The 19,360-nt window shown below is 40.4% G+C and overlaps 1 protein-coding gene across 2 annotated transcripts in view; it reads right to left on the reverse strand.

Moving 5' to 3' along the window:
• RASGRF2 (Ras protein specific guanine nucleotide releasing factor 2) overlaps positions 1-17,960 on the reverse strand; it is a gene marked incomplete at both ends in the record, with an annotated part of 216,684 nt that extends 198,724 nt beyond the window's left edge. For both annotated transcript variants that reach the window (XM_084233297.1, XM_084233296.1), the window contains one exon: positions 17,673-17,960. In XM_084233297.1, coding sequence (XP_084089423.1) covers positions 17,673-17,960 — 288 coding nt within the window. The remainder of the gene's footprint in view (positions 1-17,672) is intronic.
• Positions 17,961-19,360: the final 1,400 nt, after the last annotated feature.

Raw genomic sequence — 19,360 nt, forward strand, 5'->3', positions numbered from 1 at the left:
TATGAAAAACTAGTGAGATATTTTATGTTTTGAGAGTGTGTGTGTGTGTTTATATCAAATCATCAAATCCCAGCATATGTAAGTGTAAATAGTGTATCTCAATTTAGACTCACCTCCTAAGTGTTCAAAAGCCACATACACAGGGCGCTACCACAACGGACACTGCGGGATTACAGCAGAGGTCAGTAAACTTTCTATGAAGGGCCAAAGAGTAATTATTTTAGGTTCTGCAGGTCAGTGGGCCAAACCAAAGATGTTCCAGGTACTGAAATAGCACCTTTGCCTGTGGTGGGCTCTCCAGGGCAGTGGTATCTTTGTGCCCAAATTCCCCTTGATTGGAGACAATCCCAGGCCAGACAGCAACTGGCCAAGGGTAGGCAGGGCTGCTGCTGTCTAGATCCCCAAAATCCAGGCTGCTGCCTTCTCCTAAGAATCCAGGTCATTGCAAATTGACAGGTGGCCAGAAAAGAGGAGACTCAGCAACAGATTCCCAGACAGAGTTCCCTCCAGATGATCCATGAAAGACCAGAAAGTGTTGATGGCAACTAGAGTGGGCCCTGGATAGCAGCGAGGAGTGGCAGCTGCTGAGGGTCAGGCCTTGGGAGTAGTGGGTGGCAGAGGCCAGAAGAGGTGGTGCAGGTGCTTGTTCTCTGCAGCTCCCAGTGCCAGGCTCACCTGGTTCTAGAAGAGACTCTCAAATAAGGGAGGATTAGCATAGCCATTTGCATAGTCAAGTTTCTGAGAAATCCCATCATAAACGCTTCACTTTGGGTGATGCAGCTTTCTCCCACACTTTTTTAGTATGAACCCATTTTAACAAGTAACAAACACTAAAGCAAATAAGTGGATATTCTTCATAACATGGCTCACTACTTCAAGTTAATTTTGCGGAACCCTGATAAATAAAAATGTCTCATAGCACATCTAGAAATCATAGAACAAAATTCCTAAGGGGGCCTCTCCTGGTGGCTCAGAGGTTGAGCGCTGGGCTGTCAAGCTGCCCGCAGCCTCTACAGCACCGGTTCGATCCCAACCAGCCAGCAAGGGTCCCACATGGCGCACAGACCTGTCCAGCCACGCCCGCTGCTCCCCTCAGCAGTGTACTTCGGTCCTTCTGCCTGCTCTGCTCCCTGCTCTGGCTCTGGTGAATTCTCTCACCCTCCCACGCTTCTGACTGTACCCAGTGCTTGTATAAATAAATAAATAAATCTTAAAAAAAAAAAAAATTCCTAGGTTATTTCTCCGGCTCCCGCCCTCACTACTCCCCCCACTACCTCTCCACTTCCTCCAACAGGTGTCCCACCAAAGCACTCCAACAACTATGATCAGCCCTGTCTGCCTTTCCCATCTTGCCCAAATGTTACTTCCATCTTGTACCTAAAGATCCCCTACTTAAGCCAAAATGAACTCCAGTCTTCCTTCTTCCTACCAGTTAAACTTGGTTCCTCTGTCAAGCACAAAAGACCTCAGATGTTCCTGCAAACCTCCCTGGCCACAAAGCCAGAAAGAGCTTTCTCATCCCTGAACATGCATGACCTTTATGAAACCTCACATATCATCACTGAACTCCTTCAAGTACTGAGCTCATCTCTTCCAAAGACAACCACTTTCAGGACCACAGAAATAAAACAATAAATTTCTTTCATAAGTCTCAATACAGAGCTTTGTAGCAAATGCTCAAAACCTATTTAATGAATAAATGAAGAAATAAAATGCCTGGGTCCTAAAAAAGTTGTATCTGGATTGTGAGCACATTCAGGCCCTCTAAGAGCCACCAGAGGTGAAGATATACATTTAGAGCCTCCCTGGTGGCAAAGGGTGCAAGGGGTTAAGACATAACCTATGAAGCTGTCCACAGTCACTGCAGCACGAGGTGGATCTTCAGTCAGGGAGCTAACCCACATAGTGTGGCAGACCTCTCCTAGCTCGCCCGTTGCTCTCCTCAGCAGTGTATTTCAGTCTGCCTGTTCTGTTCCCCCACTCTGTGTCTGGTGAATCCTCTCATCCCCCACACCTCTGGCTATACCCCAGTTCTTACATGTATAAATAAAATAAATCTTAAAAAAAAAAGATATACATTCAATTTCATGGGCAGATAAACCACACAAATAACTCATGCTGATCTATCACTGTAATGTTCCACTGCTAGTGAATTAAATCAATGTCAAATTCCTATTTTCCTTTATAATGCACTCTATCCTATACATAATTGTTCTCTAAAGATAATTTAATACATTGTAATTTCCCCACTGAAACTAGATGCTTTGCTTTTAAAAAGTAGCTTTTAGTTAGAAAAGGAACTGTTCAGAATATTACACAGACACACACACACTCATAAGCCTCAGCAATAACAAACAACACATGGCACAGCAGACTTCTCTCCTGCCTCACCTGTTGCTCCCCTCAGCAGTGTATTTCAATATATCTGCCTATTCTGTTCCCTATTCTGTCTCTGGTGAATCCTCTCACCCTCAGCACCTCTGGCCTACACACCAGTTCTTGTACACACATGTAAATAAAAAGAAATCTTTAAAAAAAGAAATTTTAAAAAAGAATCTAACATTGTTTTGTAAATTTTTTCAAAGCTATCAGGAAGTACAGGTACCATAATTCCCAATGCAAATCATGACCCCATGACCTAAAAACCCAAACACATGAAATCATATGAGAGGGAATATTTTATATCAAGATTGTTCTGGAAAATGAGGAATGTATGCTGTGGTGTCCATTAAACACTGAAAAGCCAAATAATATTAATAACAACATGAAATCTTAATTAAATCTAAAATGAAAGGTTTCATTTCTTAAGGGAATCTATATAAGTAACTAGCTTGGAATATTGGAAGTACAGTAACACCATTCATATATAAATTCAGGGCTCTAAAACTTTATATAACTTTCAGACAAATATGCGAAAGAGATTATAAATTTATCTAAAAAATGTTTGCCTATATTTTACATTAGCAGCAACCCCCAGGAATCTGGGACTGGGGCACACAGAGGGCGTGACAAGTGGATTGGGAAGCACTCCATTCACTAGCCAACAAGGCTGCCAGGACAAGCCCTTGAATCCTCCTTTCATACTAAAAGTGTCAGTCTCCAAACAAACCTGCTTTCCAGAACCCTCAAATGATCTTCAAATGAAATGTTGTGTCTAAGCATTAAACTTAGAAAGTATGTTCATTGAAAATCAGAATGGGGTGAGCTTTAAAATAAAATGAGGACACAAGAAGTTCAGGGGTATTCTTTCAGGAGTTCTGTCTGTGGCCAGGAAGAGTCCTGACTGTGAGGGCTGGTAGGGGCCCCGGGGACACAGTGTTCTCAACACTCTCCATGGAAAGCATAACAAAAAAGTCCAAGGAGACAAGGCAGCTGTTAGCAACATTAAAAGCAGGAAAGAATGAGTATCTTAACCCAGGAGGGTTTAATTGTTTTGTTTTGATCCTTTTAAATCACAAAAGGTAATACAATCAAATTTAAGGACGGGCTAAAATTACCAGTCAGATTTGCCATTCTCTAACCACAAGGAAAGAATATGAAAAATGAAAATCCACAGCCAAAAAGTAGACAATATTGTGATTGGATGAAGAAGCAGCATCTCGAATTTTAATGACTGAAGATTTGTGGCCCAACAGGGCTGCAGCAAGACATAGAAATCACAATGTAGGGCCTCCCTGGTGGCGCAAGGGGTTAAGATGCTACCTATGAAGCTATCCCCAGCCACTGCAGCAGGAGTTTGATCCCTGACCAGGGAGCTACCCACATGGTGCAGCAGACCTCTCCTGACTCGCCTGCTGCTCCTCTCAGCAGTGTGTTTCAGTAGGTCCACCTGTTCTGCTCCCCACTCTGTCTCTGATTAATCCTCTCTCACCCCCCACACCTCTGGCCTGTACCCCAGCTCTTGTATGCATAAATAAATAAATCTTTTTTAAAAATTTATTAAAAAAAAAAGAAATCACAAGGTAAAGATCAGTCAGGGCTAAGATCATCATCTGTCCAGGTACATTTTCAGACTACTTTAACTTTCCCGCTTTTTCAAATGGTTATAATAATTCCTATGTTTATATTTAATTTGTATCAAAAGAGCAAAGGCCCACAGTATATGATGCAATTTGGATATCTGTATGCCTGTGTGCTCCTGCAAATACTCATTCAGCAAAGTTTTGAAAATACAAGTAAATAACAAGTATGTTACTCTGGAAGCTAACACTTTTCTTTGTTTCTATCATAGTATTGTAAAAATGCAACATGTTTATAAAAGTTACCATTTAGTCAAATACCCATATTGATTGAAAATATCCTAGTTTCAGGATGTGTAAGATACTATAATGCAAGTATGCTTACACTCAATGGAATATAGTAATTTTAGGCATTTCTACTTTGTGTATTCAAATGGAGCATTATTGTCCCCCTTGCTCTAATTATAACAAATTTTACCCCTAGGGAAAGTAAATTTCACCAAAAACCATTTATAGTCTAGTTTCATTTGCAGCAATCAGAGGACCATATTTGGTCATATTTATTTCTGTATTTTATTCACAGATGAGATGGCACTTTAGGTCCAGAAATTTGCGTTTTGGGCTGTGTTTTCAACCAATTGAAAAATCACCTTGAAATACAAGTGGGGTGTTTACTAGAGAGAACAGCTTTTCTTTAAAATGGAGAAGTTGGAGAAACTACTTTCATCCTGATAGTTAATTAAAAAGATGATCATCTATTTTTTATTTGTTCATTTGTTTGCATGTGCCTCTACCTGCCCTGCCAATTTATTCACAAATGCCATCCTGATGTAAATATTAGTTGCAATAGCAAAGTGAAAATTTATAATATTTAAATACCCTAAATATACAACAGTAGGAGAATGCTTATTCTACATCTGTGGGATTGAAAGAACGGTGCAGTCATTAAAAAAAAAAAATGTTTTCATAGAATATTTACTGACAAAGTGCTCACAATATAATGTTTATTTAAAAAATCAAGACCCAAAACTTTACATACAATATATTCCCAAATATGTCCCTGTTAAAGATGTCCATTATGTGCATCCACAGAAAAACCACTTGAAGGAAATGCTCCATCCCGCGTATGAGGGATAGGATTTCAGGAGATTTTCACTTTCTTATTTTATAGTTTTCTGTGATTTTTCAAATGTTACACAATAACTAATACTCTTTTGAGAATGAATTGGAAATTTAATATGTCATAAAATGTTAGAAATTATAAGAAAACACAAATAACACAGCAAAAAATCAAATAGTTCTACTGATATTTGACAAGGGAACAAAGATTATCCAATGGAGACATGGCAATCTCTTTAATAAATGGTGCTGGGGGCCTCCACTGGCAGTGCAGGCGGTTGAGAGCCACACTGTGAGGCTGCCTGCAGCCTCTGCAGTGCCAGATCAATCCCGGCCGGCCAGCGAGGGTCCCATATGGCGTGGCAGAACTCTCCTGTCTCGCCCGCTGCTCCCCTCAGCAGTGTATTTCATTAGTCTGCCTGTTCTGTTCCCTGTTCTGTCTCTGGTGAATCCTCTCACCCTCCCGCGAATCTGGCCTGTACACCAGTTCTTGAATGAACAAATAAATAAATCTTAAAAAAATAAAAAATAAAAAATAAATGGTGCTGGTATAATTGAATATTCACAGATAAAAGAATGAAACAGGACCCACATCTTAGCACTTACAAAAACTTAACTTGAACTGGATTAAAGACTTGACTGTACAACCTGAAACCATGAAACTCCTACAATAAGTCACAGGAAAAAAGCTCCTTAACATGGGTCTTGTTAATGATTTTTTTTACATATGACAACTAAAGCACAAACAAAAGAATCAGAAATAAACAAGTAAAACTACATTGAACTAAGTTTCTGCACAATTAAAAAAAACATAATCAAAAAAGTGAAAAAACAATCTATAGAATAGGAAAAAATATTTTCAAGCCGTATATCTGATAAGTGGTTAACAACTAAAATATATTTTAAAAAAACTCATACAACTCATAGCAAAAATTCAAATAACCCAATTTTTATTTTATTTTTTTAAATAATATTGGTTTCTCTTTTTTTAAGATTTATTTATTTATACAAGCACTGGGTACAGTCAGAAGTGCGGGAGGGTGAGAGAATTCACCAGAGCCAGAGCGGGGAGCAGAACAGACAGACCGACGAAGTACACTGCTGAGGGGAGCAGCGGGCATGGCAGGAGAGGTCTGCGCGCCATGTGGGACACTTGCCGGCATCTGGGGATTGAACCGGTGCTGCAGAGGCTGCTGGTAGCATTGCAGCCCAGCGCTCAACCGCTGTGCCACCAGAGGAGGCCCCAAATAACCCAATTTTTAAATCAGCAAAGGGCCTGACATTTTTCCAAAGAAGAAATGAGAGGGCAAAAAAGGGGAGCCTCTCTGGTGGCACAGGGGTTAAAGTCTCAGAACTATCAAGATGTCGCCAGCATGAGTTCGAACCCAGCCAGGGAACTAACCCACATGGTGCAGCAGATCGCTTCTGTCTCGCCCACAGCTCCCCTCAGCAGTGTATTTCAGTAGCTCTACCTGTTCTGCTCCCCACTCTGTCTCTGGTGAATCCTGTCATCCCCACCCGACACCTCTGGCCTACACCTCAATTCCTGTATGTATAAATAAATAAATAAATCTTTTTAAAAAAGAATAAATCTAAGAGTTCTCATCACAAGTAGAAAGTTTTCCACTTTTTTCTATTCTTCTTTCTTCTGCTTTTATTGCATCTGTATGAGAAAATGAAATCAACTAAAGATACTGTGATGACCATTTCACAATACATGTAAATCAAATCATCATGCCCTATGCCTTAAATTTATACCATGATATATGTCAATTATTTCTCAATAAAACTGGGGATGAAGGGGAGAATACTAATATAAGAGGTCAAAGAAAAGGGGGGGAAAGATGTATGAATTTCTCAGTGGAACATACCAAACATGATGGTCAAGTGTGCAGAGGAAGTTCCTGTGCCTTCAATTGAGAGGTTTCTAGGATTGAAACATAACCATTCTAACCTGATAGACTATCTCAAATGAGAAGGAATGGCAATTTTGGGGCCTCCCCGGTGGCGCAGCGGTTGAGCGCTGGGTTGCGAAGCTGCCCGCAGCCTCTGCGATGCCGGTTCGATCCCCGGCTGCTCCCCGGCTCCGGAGGAGGGTCCCACATGGCGCGCAGACCTCTCCTGCCGCCCGCTGCTCCCCTCAGCAGTGTACTTCGATCCCTCTGCCTGCTCTGCTCCCCGCTCTGGCTCTGGTGAATTCTCTCACCCTCCCGCACTTCTGACTGTACCCAGTGCATGTATAAACAAAACAAACAAACAAATAAAATAAAGAAATAAATAAACATGCCTCTATAAAATTAAAAAAAAAAAAAAAAAAAAAAAAGAAGGAATGGCAATTTTGGAATATCAGCACACTTAGCTGATGCCAGTGTACTTATTTAACTACTACATCTTTTCTGATGCACCTGACTGTTTTGACCACATAGCAGCAGAACCACAGATCCTATCTCCTCATCCCTACACATTAATTTCAAGGGCAGACAAACGCCATAAAGATAGATAGCTTATACCACATTAAAATTTTAAGCGTCTATTCATCAAACACATCTTTTTTTTTTTTTAATGTACATGCTTTTTTTTTTCTTTAAGATTTATTTATTTATTTACACAAGCACTGGAAACAGTCAGAATTGCAGGAGGGTGAGAGAATTCACCAAAGCCAGAGCAGGGAGCAGAGCAGGCAGAAGGACCGAAGTACACTGCTGAGGGGAGCAGCGGGCAGCAGGAGTGATCTGCACGCCATGTGGGACCCTCCTCCGGTGGCTGGGGAGCAGCCGGGGATCGAACCGGCACCACAGAGGCTGCGGGCAGCTTCCCAAGCCAGTGCTCAACCGCTGCGCCACCGGGGAGGCCCCAAACACATCTTTAAGAAAACAGAAAGGCAAGCCAGAGTTAGAGAAAATATTTATAAAACATGTAACTGACCAAGGACTTGTTTCTTCATACATTAAGATAAGCAATATGAAATTCTGATATTCAATCATTTTGACATATGAAAATGGCAATGCATATAATTCAAATTAATATAAAAATATTTCTACAGATAAGACATAATTACTCATTAAAAATGGTCAAAAGCTTCACTAAGCATTTCAAATCAGAGTATAATCAAATGATCAATAATTACCTGAAAAGCTACTCAACGTCATTCTTTATCAGAAAAATGAAAATCAAAATGAGATACCACTGTGGCCTGCCTGGTGGCACAGGGGTTAAGACGCAACCTATGAAGCTATCTGCAGCCACTGCAGCACGAGTTCGATACCTGGCCAGGCAGGGAGCAGCCCACATGATGCAGCAGACCTCTCCTGTCTTACCTGCTGCTCCCCTCGGCAGTGTACTTCAGTCAATCTGCCTGTTCTGTTCCCCACTCTGTCTCTGGTGGGTCGTCTCACCCCCCACACCTCTGGTCTTTACCCCAGTTCTTGTATGCATAAATGAATGTCTTTTAAAAAAATGACATACCACTATATACCCACTGAATTCTTAAGACTAAAAAGACTGATAATACCAAGCATTGTCAAGGAGAGAAAACAACAGGAATTCTTATACTATGCTGGTAGCAATATTAATTAATATTAACTACTTTGGAAAACTGTTGAGCAGTGATTATTGAAGCTGGATATATGTATATATGTTCCAATAACAAACAATTTTATTCCTGAATATATAGCCAATAGGAATATATACATATAACGGCACAAAAGATGAAAATTTTCATTGCCATGTTATTTTTATCACTCAGATTGGAAACAATCCAAATGTCCATCAACAACTGGGAAAGAATGAATAAAGAAATTGTTGTATCCCCACACTGCAGAATACTACTAAGAGATGAACTGCAACATTCAACAACATGGGACCTCCCTGGGGGCACAAGGGGTTAAGCACCGCACTATGAAGCAATCCGCAGCCTCTGTAGCATGAGTTCGATCCCCGGCCGGCCAGGGAGCCACCCACACGGTGCAGCAGACCTCTCCTGCTTCACCCACTGCTCCCCTCAGCAGTGCATTTCAGTCTTTCTGTTCTGTTCCCCACTCTGTCTCTGGTGAATCTTCTCACTCCCCGCACCTCTGGCCTGTACCCCAGCTCTTGTATGCATAAATAAATAAATCTTTAAAAAAATAATATAAAAGAGCTTGATGAACACACTGCAAGTCTCTATAACAATGTCTATCACACCTACCAAACTCTATGAATCTCCCTTATGTAAGGCTCCGCCCATTTGATAGCCACTCTATGAACTGATCAGAGCCTGATGACTTTGTCTAGCCCCAAAATACAAACTGAATCTATCAGTTTCTCTCTGAAAAGAATACAAGTCTGAAAATGCTGAGTGAATAAGAAATGCTGTACTAAGAATTCAAGCAGAAGGGGACCAAAATACTTCGAGTCAGTAGCTTGAGGGGTGTGGCCACATGTAGTTAGGGGAGGCAGAAGCTACAAGAAAACAGAAGCAATAAGGAACCAAAAAGGTATAACATGCTGAAAAGCAGGTCAGCCAGTAGGAACATCCAAATAGCAAGATCAAGATAAAAATAGAGCAAGTCTTCCTTGTATTGCCTTACAATATTGCCACTGCCCCAAATCAACCCCCAGTCCCCACATACAAATACATAAAGATGCAATCATTATTCAAGACAACTTAAGTTCATATCTCTCCCTTGCAATGAAAAGCAAATAGAAAAGTTTAGCAACACTAGAAGAAGCAAACTACACACTTAATCGATGAAAACTTAGTCATTGCTTAAAATAACATTGATTAGCTGGCCCCAGAATTGATTTTGAAAAGTGGGTTTATGGATGGATTTTGAAATATTGGTTTATGGATGACATCCTGACTGTTGCAAACTATGCAAAATATTGAGTGAGAAGGAGTATTTATGGCATCAGAGAAGGAAGTTGCCCTTTTTGCCTCTAGGCAAGATCACTGCACAGCTGGAAGTGTTTGGTTAATGTACTGAATGAAAACAAAAGGCTCCCTCAGTAAGAGAAATACTATTAACTTCCCCAACAGCGAGGTCAAATCATGAAAATACCTTCGCACCATGATCATGGTTAAAAATGGGATTTCAAATTTCTTTTCATTAGCATTTAATATACCAAAATTTACTCAAAAGCTGACTCCCCACCTTTATTTCTTCACAACTACCACCTGAACGCCTTTTCTTTCATAATGATATCAAAGATTCAAAAAGATACTTGCCATTACAATAACATACATGATAAAAGATGTAGTTCAATTGTCAGTGCCAAATGCGTGCTATGCCAAAAAGGAAAAAAACTTCCTTATTTACAAATGAAATAACATGATGTCTGGGATGTGCTTTAAAATAGCCTGGGGGAAGAGAGCAAGCATGGAGGAAAACAGAAAAGAAGAAATGGCAGAAAGGTGAAGATTGTTAAAGCTGGATGATGGGTAATTGGTGTTCCCTGAATGATTCTATTTTATGTGTGCTAAAGTAAAGGTATTTATTAAAGAAACCAGAAGGAAAAAAAATACCTAAGTAACCCCAGTAATGAAAACAAAAAGAGGAACATTAAAGAAGAATCACATTAGAAAGGGAATAATAAAAACAACTGATAAATGTGCCAGCTGTTTGCTATGTGAGTTTCACAACTACCTGATGATTCAGGTACTATCAATACCCTTATTTTATAGGCTAGCTTAGGATAAGAAATTGCTCAAGATCTTATATCTGCTAAGTAGTGGAGTCAACCCTGAAATCCCCACTGTTTAACTCCTGAACTGAAACATACACTATAGCACAGTCTGAACTAGAAACTTTAACTTAAAGAAAGCAAGTTCATATTAGACATAAACTTCCTATTATTATTTCTGTGCATTATCAACATTTTCTCATCAAGACTTCTGTAATAAGTTATGATGATACATATTGAGCTTTTGGCCAGATTACCCTGTCTACCCCCATTCCCATTGCTAACCAACCATCCCTCTATTTGAAAAAATTAACCCCACTGTTTGCATTAGTCACACAAATGGCATGGACTCATAAATACTGTTCAGGAAATGAATCAGGCATTGTCCAAATTTAATCAAACAATGACAAAATAAGACATTTCAGGAACCTGAAAAGAATGCAAAATCTCAGTAACTGGAGTCCCCCAGATTCCTGCTGTTTCTACCACCACAGGTCTCAGAAAGATCACTTTGGTAGGTATGGGATAAGCTAAGAAAAGGCCCGCAATTTATAAAATAAAATTCTAAAGGATCAATAAATTTTATTTTTCAGCACAGATTTCCCAACGCACCATTTTATTTGTGTTTTCTCAGATCTTATGAGAATTTTATTTCATTTATGCTTATATACATGTCCCCAACTTTCTGTCTACTTCACAGTGCAAAAAGAAATATTTAGATAAACTCAAATGTCTTTTTTTTTTCTGCCTTCTCCCTGAAAGTATTTTGCATTTACTATAAAGTCAGGAAAAATTACATAAATTTTTTTCATTAAAGTATGTTTTCCCAGACCCAGCAAGAAGGAAAACTGAGAACATGTGCTTTTTCACATTTCTGTTCCACCTACTGATATCAATGTTTCTGCAAATAAAAAGGAAAACCTGCTACTTATTTGTTTTTCCTAAATATACAAACAATCATTTGAATTCCTTATGCAAAAATGCTAAAATATACATTTTGGTGAAGCAAAATAATGTATTTATAACTTCTCAATCAACTAATAGTTGAGAATAACATCAACTGAAATGGAATGAGTAATTTTGGAATAATGGTTAATATTTAGAATAATGGCCAACTATTAAAAAGTAACCAAACATTTACTACAGTTTCATATGATCCCTAGCAAATACCATTTCTAGTTTATTTAAACGTTAAGTTAAAATTTACTACAGTCTTAAATTAAGGTAGACTAATTTCAGAGAATTTCTACTGCGATTACTTTTACAGAGTACCACACATCCTTAGTCATGAAAAATTAAGCTCTCCGGGTTGTAGACAAATTGGATTTACAACTCACATTTTGAAATGTTAATGCCAAAAATAAATTCTATAAATTCCAACCTATAAACCACATAACAAGTGTTTAATATTTACTAATAGGAGATAAGAAACAGCAAACATACATACACATCCCTTATAGGACAAATGAACAGACATAAAAACACAAAGCTACTTTAAAACTGAAAATCAGGATGTAAGAGCTCAGTAAACCCATATTGTTCATCAGTCTGACCTATTTCATTACAAAATAAAGACTAAATTTCTCTAGTCCACTAAATTAATGTTGTATCAGCATGCATATTAACTGGAAAATGCAGGCAAAATCAACTTTAAAAATATAAACTTCATTAAACAAACTAATATCAACATTTTAACAAAACTATCACTTGCTTGCTAAATCCAGAAACATTTGGTTATCACACATGCATTTAGGATTTATCATGGCTTTTAAAACACACATAAAAACACTTGTCAATAAAAATGCATTTATATGTACATCCATCACATCAAAAATGGGTTTTCATCTGTTGAATTCTTAATGATAAGGACCTAATATTAAGTGTAAGTTTTAATAGCCAAAATTAAAATTACTAAATTTTGCTAATTCATACATTTTTCCTTCATTTAACTTTAAGTGAAAGAACAATTACAAATTCAATTAATATAAATTATATTATAATTTAATATAAATTCAATTAATATAAATTCAATTATAAAAACAATTATAAATTAACAATTATAAATTCAAGTAATAAATCATTTTTCTTACCTAAATTATATTTTCAGCTTTTTATAAGATTTAGCAAATATTTTTATCCCATTTCCTCTCTGTGTTCAATAAACAAAGGTTGAAAAGAAAATGAGTTGGTTGTTATAATCAATCAAACAACATGATCTCAACTGAAAAGTCCACCCTCCATACTCCCCACCCTCCAAAAATTTTTCAGAGCTTGCAAGAAACTCTAGAAACTCTGCCTAATTCAATAAAACAATTAAAATCCTCTGTGGTCAAGTTAATAAGGCTAAAATGAGTAGCTAGTAATAAGGTGATGGGGGACTTCAAATAATCTTTAATCCTATGTTTAATAAATATGACAAGTATGTAGTCCTTCAAGCCTCCAAAACTAAGGAGACATATCCCCTCAAAGTATCTGAAATCAGGCTAAACAGACCACTTAAAATAATAAGGAAAATAAGAATAAGGCTCTCCTGCCAGCAGGCAAGACGGGTACAGCCACTTAAATAGCCAGACTAACTGGGAGGTATGCTTTCACTCTACGTGCATGCATTTTTAAAAATCCCTAGCTAAAATAAATAAATGCCATGTATAATTGCGTATATATGTATGTGTGTATATATATATATGTATATATATACATACATATATATATACATCATTTTTCTTTGAAAATGTAATCACATTTCTCAAGAATCACAATTGTACTTTAAATAGGCTTTAAAGGGAAACAAGAATAAACAATGAAACAGAGGTTCTGATTTGAAATTTCCTGAAACTCAGTAGATTTAAATAGTGTCCTTAATAAGGTACTCTTCAAAATTATTGTCTTCATAAGGACAGTGGGGTTTTGATCATATCCTTAGACTTCTTTGAGCTTCAGTGCTAGCATAGGTAAAAATGAAAAAAAAAATGCTACCAATTTGCAAAAGTTGAAGTGAAGTTTAAATTAAATAAGATTCTGTAGGATAACACAACCTGACACACAGAAGATGCTAAATGCAAATCCCTTCCCCCTTAAACACCTTCTCTTGGAATGAAAAGTTTCTCATTTTCTAGGATTGGAACAGCTTAAGAAAGAAGTGCCACCACACACATTTTTAAGAAAAGCAACACCACTTACATTTTTAACTGAACTTATTATATCACCACTATTATCCCTAATAGTAGCTGCTAGGAAAGACTGATAAGAGAGTTTAGCAATCTCACATGATTTACCAAACTGAAATTCTGGGACACAATTGAAAAAAATGAAGGATTGCAAATAGTCCTTCCATCTAAGTATGCCTAAGTAGGCACACTGAGAAAGTGAAAAACACCTTTCTTTTTAGTCTTAACTGGAAACAGTTTAAGAGAAAGTTAAAAAAAAAAAAAACAAGCTTAATTTTTTTCTTTTGTCAATCAACTGAACTTGAATTATATATAGATTAAACCAGTGAGGTTTTCCTTCTTATAAATTACCTAAAATCATAATTTTAAAGTGTATTTACAATTATTTGAAGGAGAGATAGAACAATTAGAGGCATTATACAGGGACAATTACATCAACTATTGTATGGTAACATTACAATGTGATGCCCTCCAGGTGAATGATAAAAATGTCTCTCACATATTAATCTTGTTATCATAGGCTTTTCTTATCTGCTCACCTAACTGACTTAACAGAATGTCCACATCAATCACCTGCTTGTTTAGTTTCTCAGAGACAGGTAATATTTAAATCTTGTGAAATTGTCTTTCACATACTCCTCTCAGCATTTATAACCTTAGAAACAGATGTCATTATTGGAAGGCAACTTGGAAATCATCTTAGCCACACTTAATTTTTACATGTTAAGAAATAGTTTATTAGAGGAAAAAAAGACAAAAGTTGAGGAAATGTTAAAAGATTTGGGTAAAGATACCACACAGAAACACGGTGGAGGAAACACACTCTGCCACCCTAAGTCCTGTTTCAAGCCCTTCAATTATGTTTATGGGGCTAATGGATACATACATGAGGAAAGTTCCAGAAGTATACTTGGACAAGCAGATGTTAAGATGGTTCCCAGTCAGTGCCTTGTATTGCTCTCTACCTCACCAGTTTTACAGGTCAAGAATGTTTTGGGGCTTGAGGTAATTTGAGTTTACCTTCACAACACAAAGGGACTAAAGCAGACCTACTGCAAAAACTATAGATTCAAAGTAGAATAAATCTGGGCCTCCCTGGTGGCATAGGGGTTAGGTCTCAGCGCTATCACATTATCATACCTGAGGCCTGGGTTCAATCCTCCACCATGGAGCTGGCCCACATGTGATGCAGCAAACCTCTCCTGTCCGGCCTGCTGCTACCCTTAGCAGTGTCTTTCAAGAGATCCGCCTGTTCTGCTCTCCACTCTGTCTCCAGTGGGTCCTCTCAACCCACTGCACCTCTGGCCTACACCCCAGTTCTTCTATGCATAGATAGATAGATAGATAGATAGATAGATAGATAGATAGATAGACAAATAATCTTTTTTTTAAGTAGAATAAACCTTGTTTCTTGTTCTTATAGTCAAACTTTCTTCTTAATTCTTCAATCACAACCAGACAGGCAAGGCTGGAGAAAAGTATCAATCTGCTAAGCTAACACAAATCACAGAAGTATATTTAACACCAGACAAAATTTGAGGGCCTCCCCTGGTGGCGCAGGCGGTTGAGCACCACACGGTGAAGCTGTCCGCAGCCGGTTCAATCCCAGCTGGCCAGCCTGCGAGAATCCCACTTGGCCCAGCAGACCTCTCCTGCCTCGCCCACTGCTCGCCTCAGCAGTGTATTTCGTCAGTCTGCCTGTTCTGCTCCCCACTCTGTCTCTGGTGAATCCTCTCACCCTCCCTCACATCTGGACTGTACCCCCGTTCTTGTATGCATGAATAAACAAATGTTAAAAAAAAAAAGAGAGAGAGACAAAATTTGAAAAGTTTCCCAATTCAACTCCCAACCCATTCGGGGATGCTTGCTTCTCTATATCTCAGTGTTATCTACAAATACCAAAGATTCTCATTTCTAACTTCACAGAGGTATATTAAAATAACTGAGAAGTACTCAGAATTTGTATGTTGATAAACAGAGGGGAAAAAATAATACACCTATTTGGCAGTTATATTTCGTGATGGTTTAGAGAATAAATGTGGTTTAAAGAAGACTGTCCTGAAGACGAGAGTCTGAATGTTTTCCAAGTAGAAAATGTTGGTTTTCATAGGTTAACTGGTCAGACAGCCAAATAAGTTGCAAGAGGTAACAACTTCCCCAATTAAAAAAAAAAAAAAAAAGGCTATCTCCTGATATCGGTATAAATAGAGAGAAAAAATAATTTGGAATTAATCAATGACATATTTTCAGAGTAATTTAAAGTACCCTATTTTATTATAGACTTTGGACATAACAGCTCTTAAACATCTATTAGTTGTGGTTCCTGTGCAGCCTTGGAACAAATACCTATTTTAAAAATCTCACCGATAGAAATGATTTTTTAAAAATTGATCCTACAAAATACTTGTTCTTCTCAATTTGAAGTCTAAAATGGATGACTTGAAATTTAAACTTATATTCCCAGAATCTAAATCTACAAAATTGAAAGTCAGTTTTTCAAATGACATTTAACAAGCGCACATACCAAAAGGCATTTTTTAAAATTTCAGCTTCACAGACAGATTTAATCTTCACAGAACAGATTTAATCAGTAAAGTCTGCTAATGATTTATAGTGAAACAGAGTTTAAAAAAAATCAAACTTCTAGTTGATCTAGTTTTAACTCCTCTTAATTTTACACATTGTTTTATAAGCCCCCGGGGCTTATGAAGACTTATTCATCATTACATCCCTAGCGCCTCCCACAGCCGCCCTCAGTGGTTCGCAATGGAAGATGTTTGGTCTGAGTTGCACGGAAAATTCAGCTGCAAAATATTTTTATGCAACAGCAAAGACAATCAGCCTATTTTTTCTAAAGGTGGAGGTCTAGAAACGAAGTGAGAACATTTGGGAGCACAAAATTAGTCCGCTTTAACTTTAATAACCAAACGGTGATTGAAAAAATACAGACTTCTCATTTGCAGGAATGCGAGGGGGGAGGGGGGAAGGGTGGGGAGGGGTTACTACATCTCTGTGCTAGTGTGCGCACAGCGAAAGTAATAAAATTATGGCCCAGAATTAAAAGGTCACATTCATTTTCAAAGTATCCATTTTTAAACACACACAAGTGTTCTTTTTAAATGCCCACAAATTTAAACATAGCAGGAATGTGGCTACCAAACATTAATCATGAGGGTAATGGATACACTTTTACCTTCATAATTAGACCCAACAGGTTACACGTTAGTAAAGTAAATTGACATAAACCACAAAGACAGATTGAAAATGATCACCAGAAAGTGCCTGCCAGTCTTGGTAGCCCTGCTGGTTCCCTGCACGGCCAGGCATCAAACATCTGCAGGCAAAGAAACCTCCGCGCACCAGCCTGGGAAGGGAGAAACCAAACTTTTCTAAATAAGTTCCGTCTTGCCAATCTAAACCCAACAGGTGTCAGCACACGTCACCACACTAAATCCTTCCGAACAAGGTCTAGAGAAGCAAAGCAAAGGTTAGCAAAGAAGCGGAAACGACCTGGCCGCTTGCAGGGTGGTGAAAGGAATAAAACCGAACACCTATTTCAATTCATCACCTGGGAGGTGTGGGCGGAGGGAGGGGTGGAGGTGGGGAGCCTGCGAGGACGTCCTGCCACTGACACGGCAGGTAAACATCGACCTGGGGGCCAGGTTCCTGCGGGGGTTCGAACCCTAGCCCTACTGGGGTTAGGAGCGCAGGACAGAACTGCGACGGGAGACTCGGAAGCCCGGGAGGGAGGGCGGGCGTGTGGTACCTGCTTGTCCAGCGCGTCCCGGGAGCCACCAGGCCCGGCACCACCTCTGGGCGGCGTGGGCGCCCGCTCGCAGCTGCAGCCCTCCAGAAGGTACATGCCCGCCGGGCGGCCGCTCTGCTCGCCCTCGAAGTAGAAGAGCACATTCTGGTAGAGAGCGAACCACTTCTCGTGCCAGCGGCTCGCCTCGGCTGCCTTCTTGCTCAGGAAGCCGCGCTTGGTGCCCTCCTTGCGGGCCAGGAAGGCCAGGTACAGGGCATGCCCCTCGTTGTAGCGCACGCTCTTCTGCATGGCGAGGGCGCGGGGGGCTCACCCCAGCCTCTCGGCCATCTCTGGGCCGACTTCCCCGAGGGCGCTCGCGCTCCGGTCTGGTCTGGCGAAGGGCGCCCTCTCTCCCGACGCAGCGTGCAGGGCCCCCCGCCGGCCCGACCGCGCCGCGCCGCGCGAGGGCGAGGGGCTCCGGGCTGCGGCCAGGGAACGTCCTCCCGGCCGACCGCCGCCCTCCTGGCCGAGCGAGGCCCTGCAGCCCGACGCGGGAGCGGAGCGCGGCCCAGCGAGCGCGCCCCGGCCGCCCGCTGCTTCGTCCCAAAGTTGCGGGGACCCGGGCCCCCGCGTCGGGCTGAGGCGGCGCGGCGCGCGGCAGCCTGAGGAGGACTGTCCTCGGGCCGCCCGCTCCGGGAGACAGAAGGTAACGCGTCACGTGGGCGGTCAGCAGCGAGCGGCTTGGGGACCGATTTAAAGGGCAAAGTCGGCGCGGCGGCGCAGCCCGCTCTCCTCCGCGCGCGCCGCTCCTCGCCCGCCCGGGACCCGCGGCCGGCTGGGCTCCCGCGCCGCGCTGGGGCGGGTCGCAGGGAGGTGGCTGCAGGCGCGCGGCGGCAGCACACACCCGCTCACACGCGCGCTCGCACGCGGCGCGCACACACACACATGTAGACGCTCCCAGATGCACCCGACACGCACTCACAGCACACCGATGCGCACATTTGAACAAATGCCCACAGCGCTCACACCCATACAATCAAAAACAGACACAGATGTCGTCCCAACACACAGCGTGCGCACAAAGACATTTGCACCAATACACACACAACGCACATAGACACAAAAATGCACCTTAACATACATACAAATACGACCACAATCTGCACTCCTGCACACACAATTGCAAACCCATGTACAAATACACAGGCAACTAAACACACACTGATACGCTCAGCCAAACACGCATTTCTACACACACAGCATACGTAAATACATACTCATACCCAAGCACTCACAAATATACAACTATACATATATACGTTAATGCAAGTTCAACACTTTCACAAACCTACTCACACATACTCACAACACACTCACCCACCACAGCACTCACTGGCACTCACCAGCTAATGTGTTTCCATGGCAGTGGGTGGAGACACAGGATGGCTTTGCATAAAGGACAACCTTGACTTTTCTACTGTGCTTGCATGGTTGTGTGTGTAAAACACTACATGTAGGTTAAGGACTGCGACCCCACTGTTCCCAGAAAGGTGTCAGATACTGTCAGTTTCCTCTCAACTGACTGTGATTAACCAGGATTAAGATAAAAGAAACTAAATTTTAAGCATGAAGTTTTCAACCAGAAAAAAAAAAAATACCCAAATAAGACTGCTATTCCTGGAAGAATCTGTCTCCAGAAGTCATACTGT

Source organism: Talpa europaea (genome assembly GCF_964194135.1).
Source record: "Talpa europaea genome assembly, chromosome: 5".
NCBI lineage: Eukaryota > Metazoa > Chordata > Mammalia > Eulipotyphla > Talpidae > Talpa > Talpa europaea.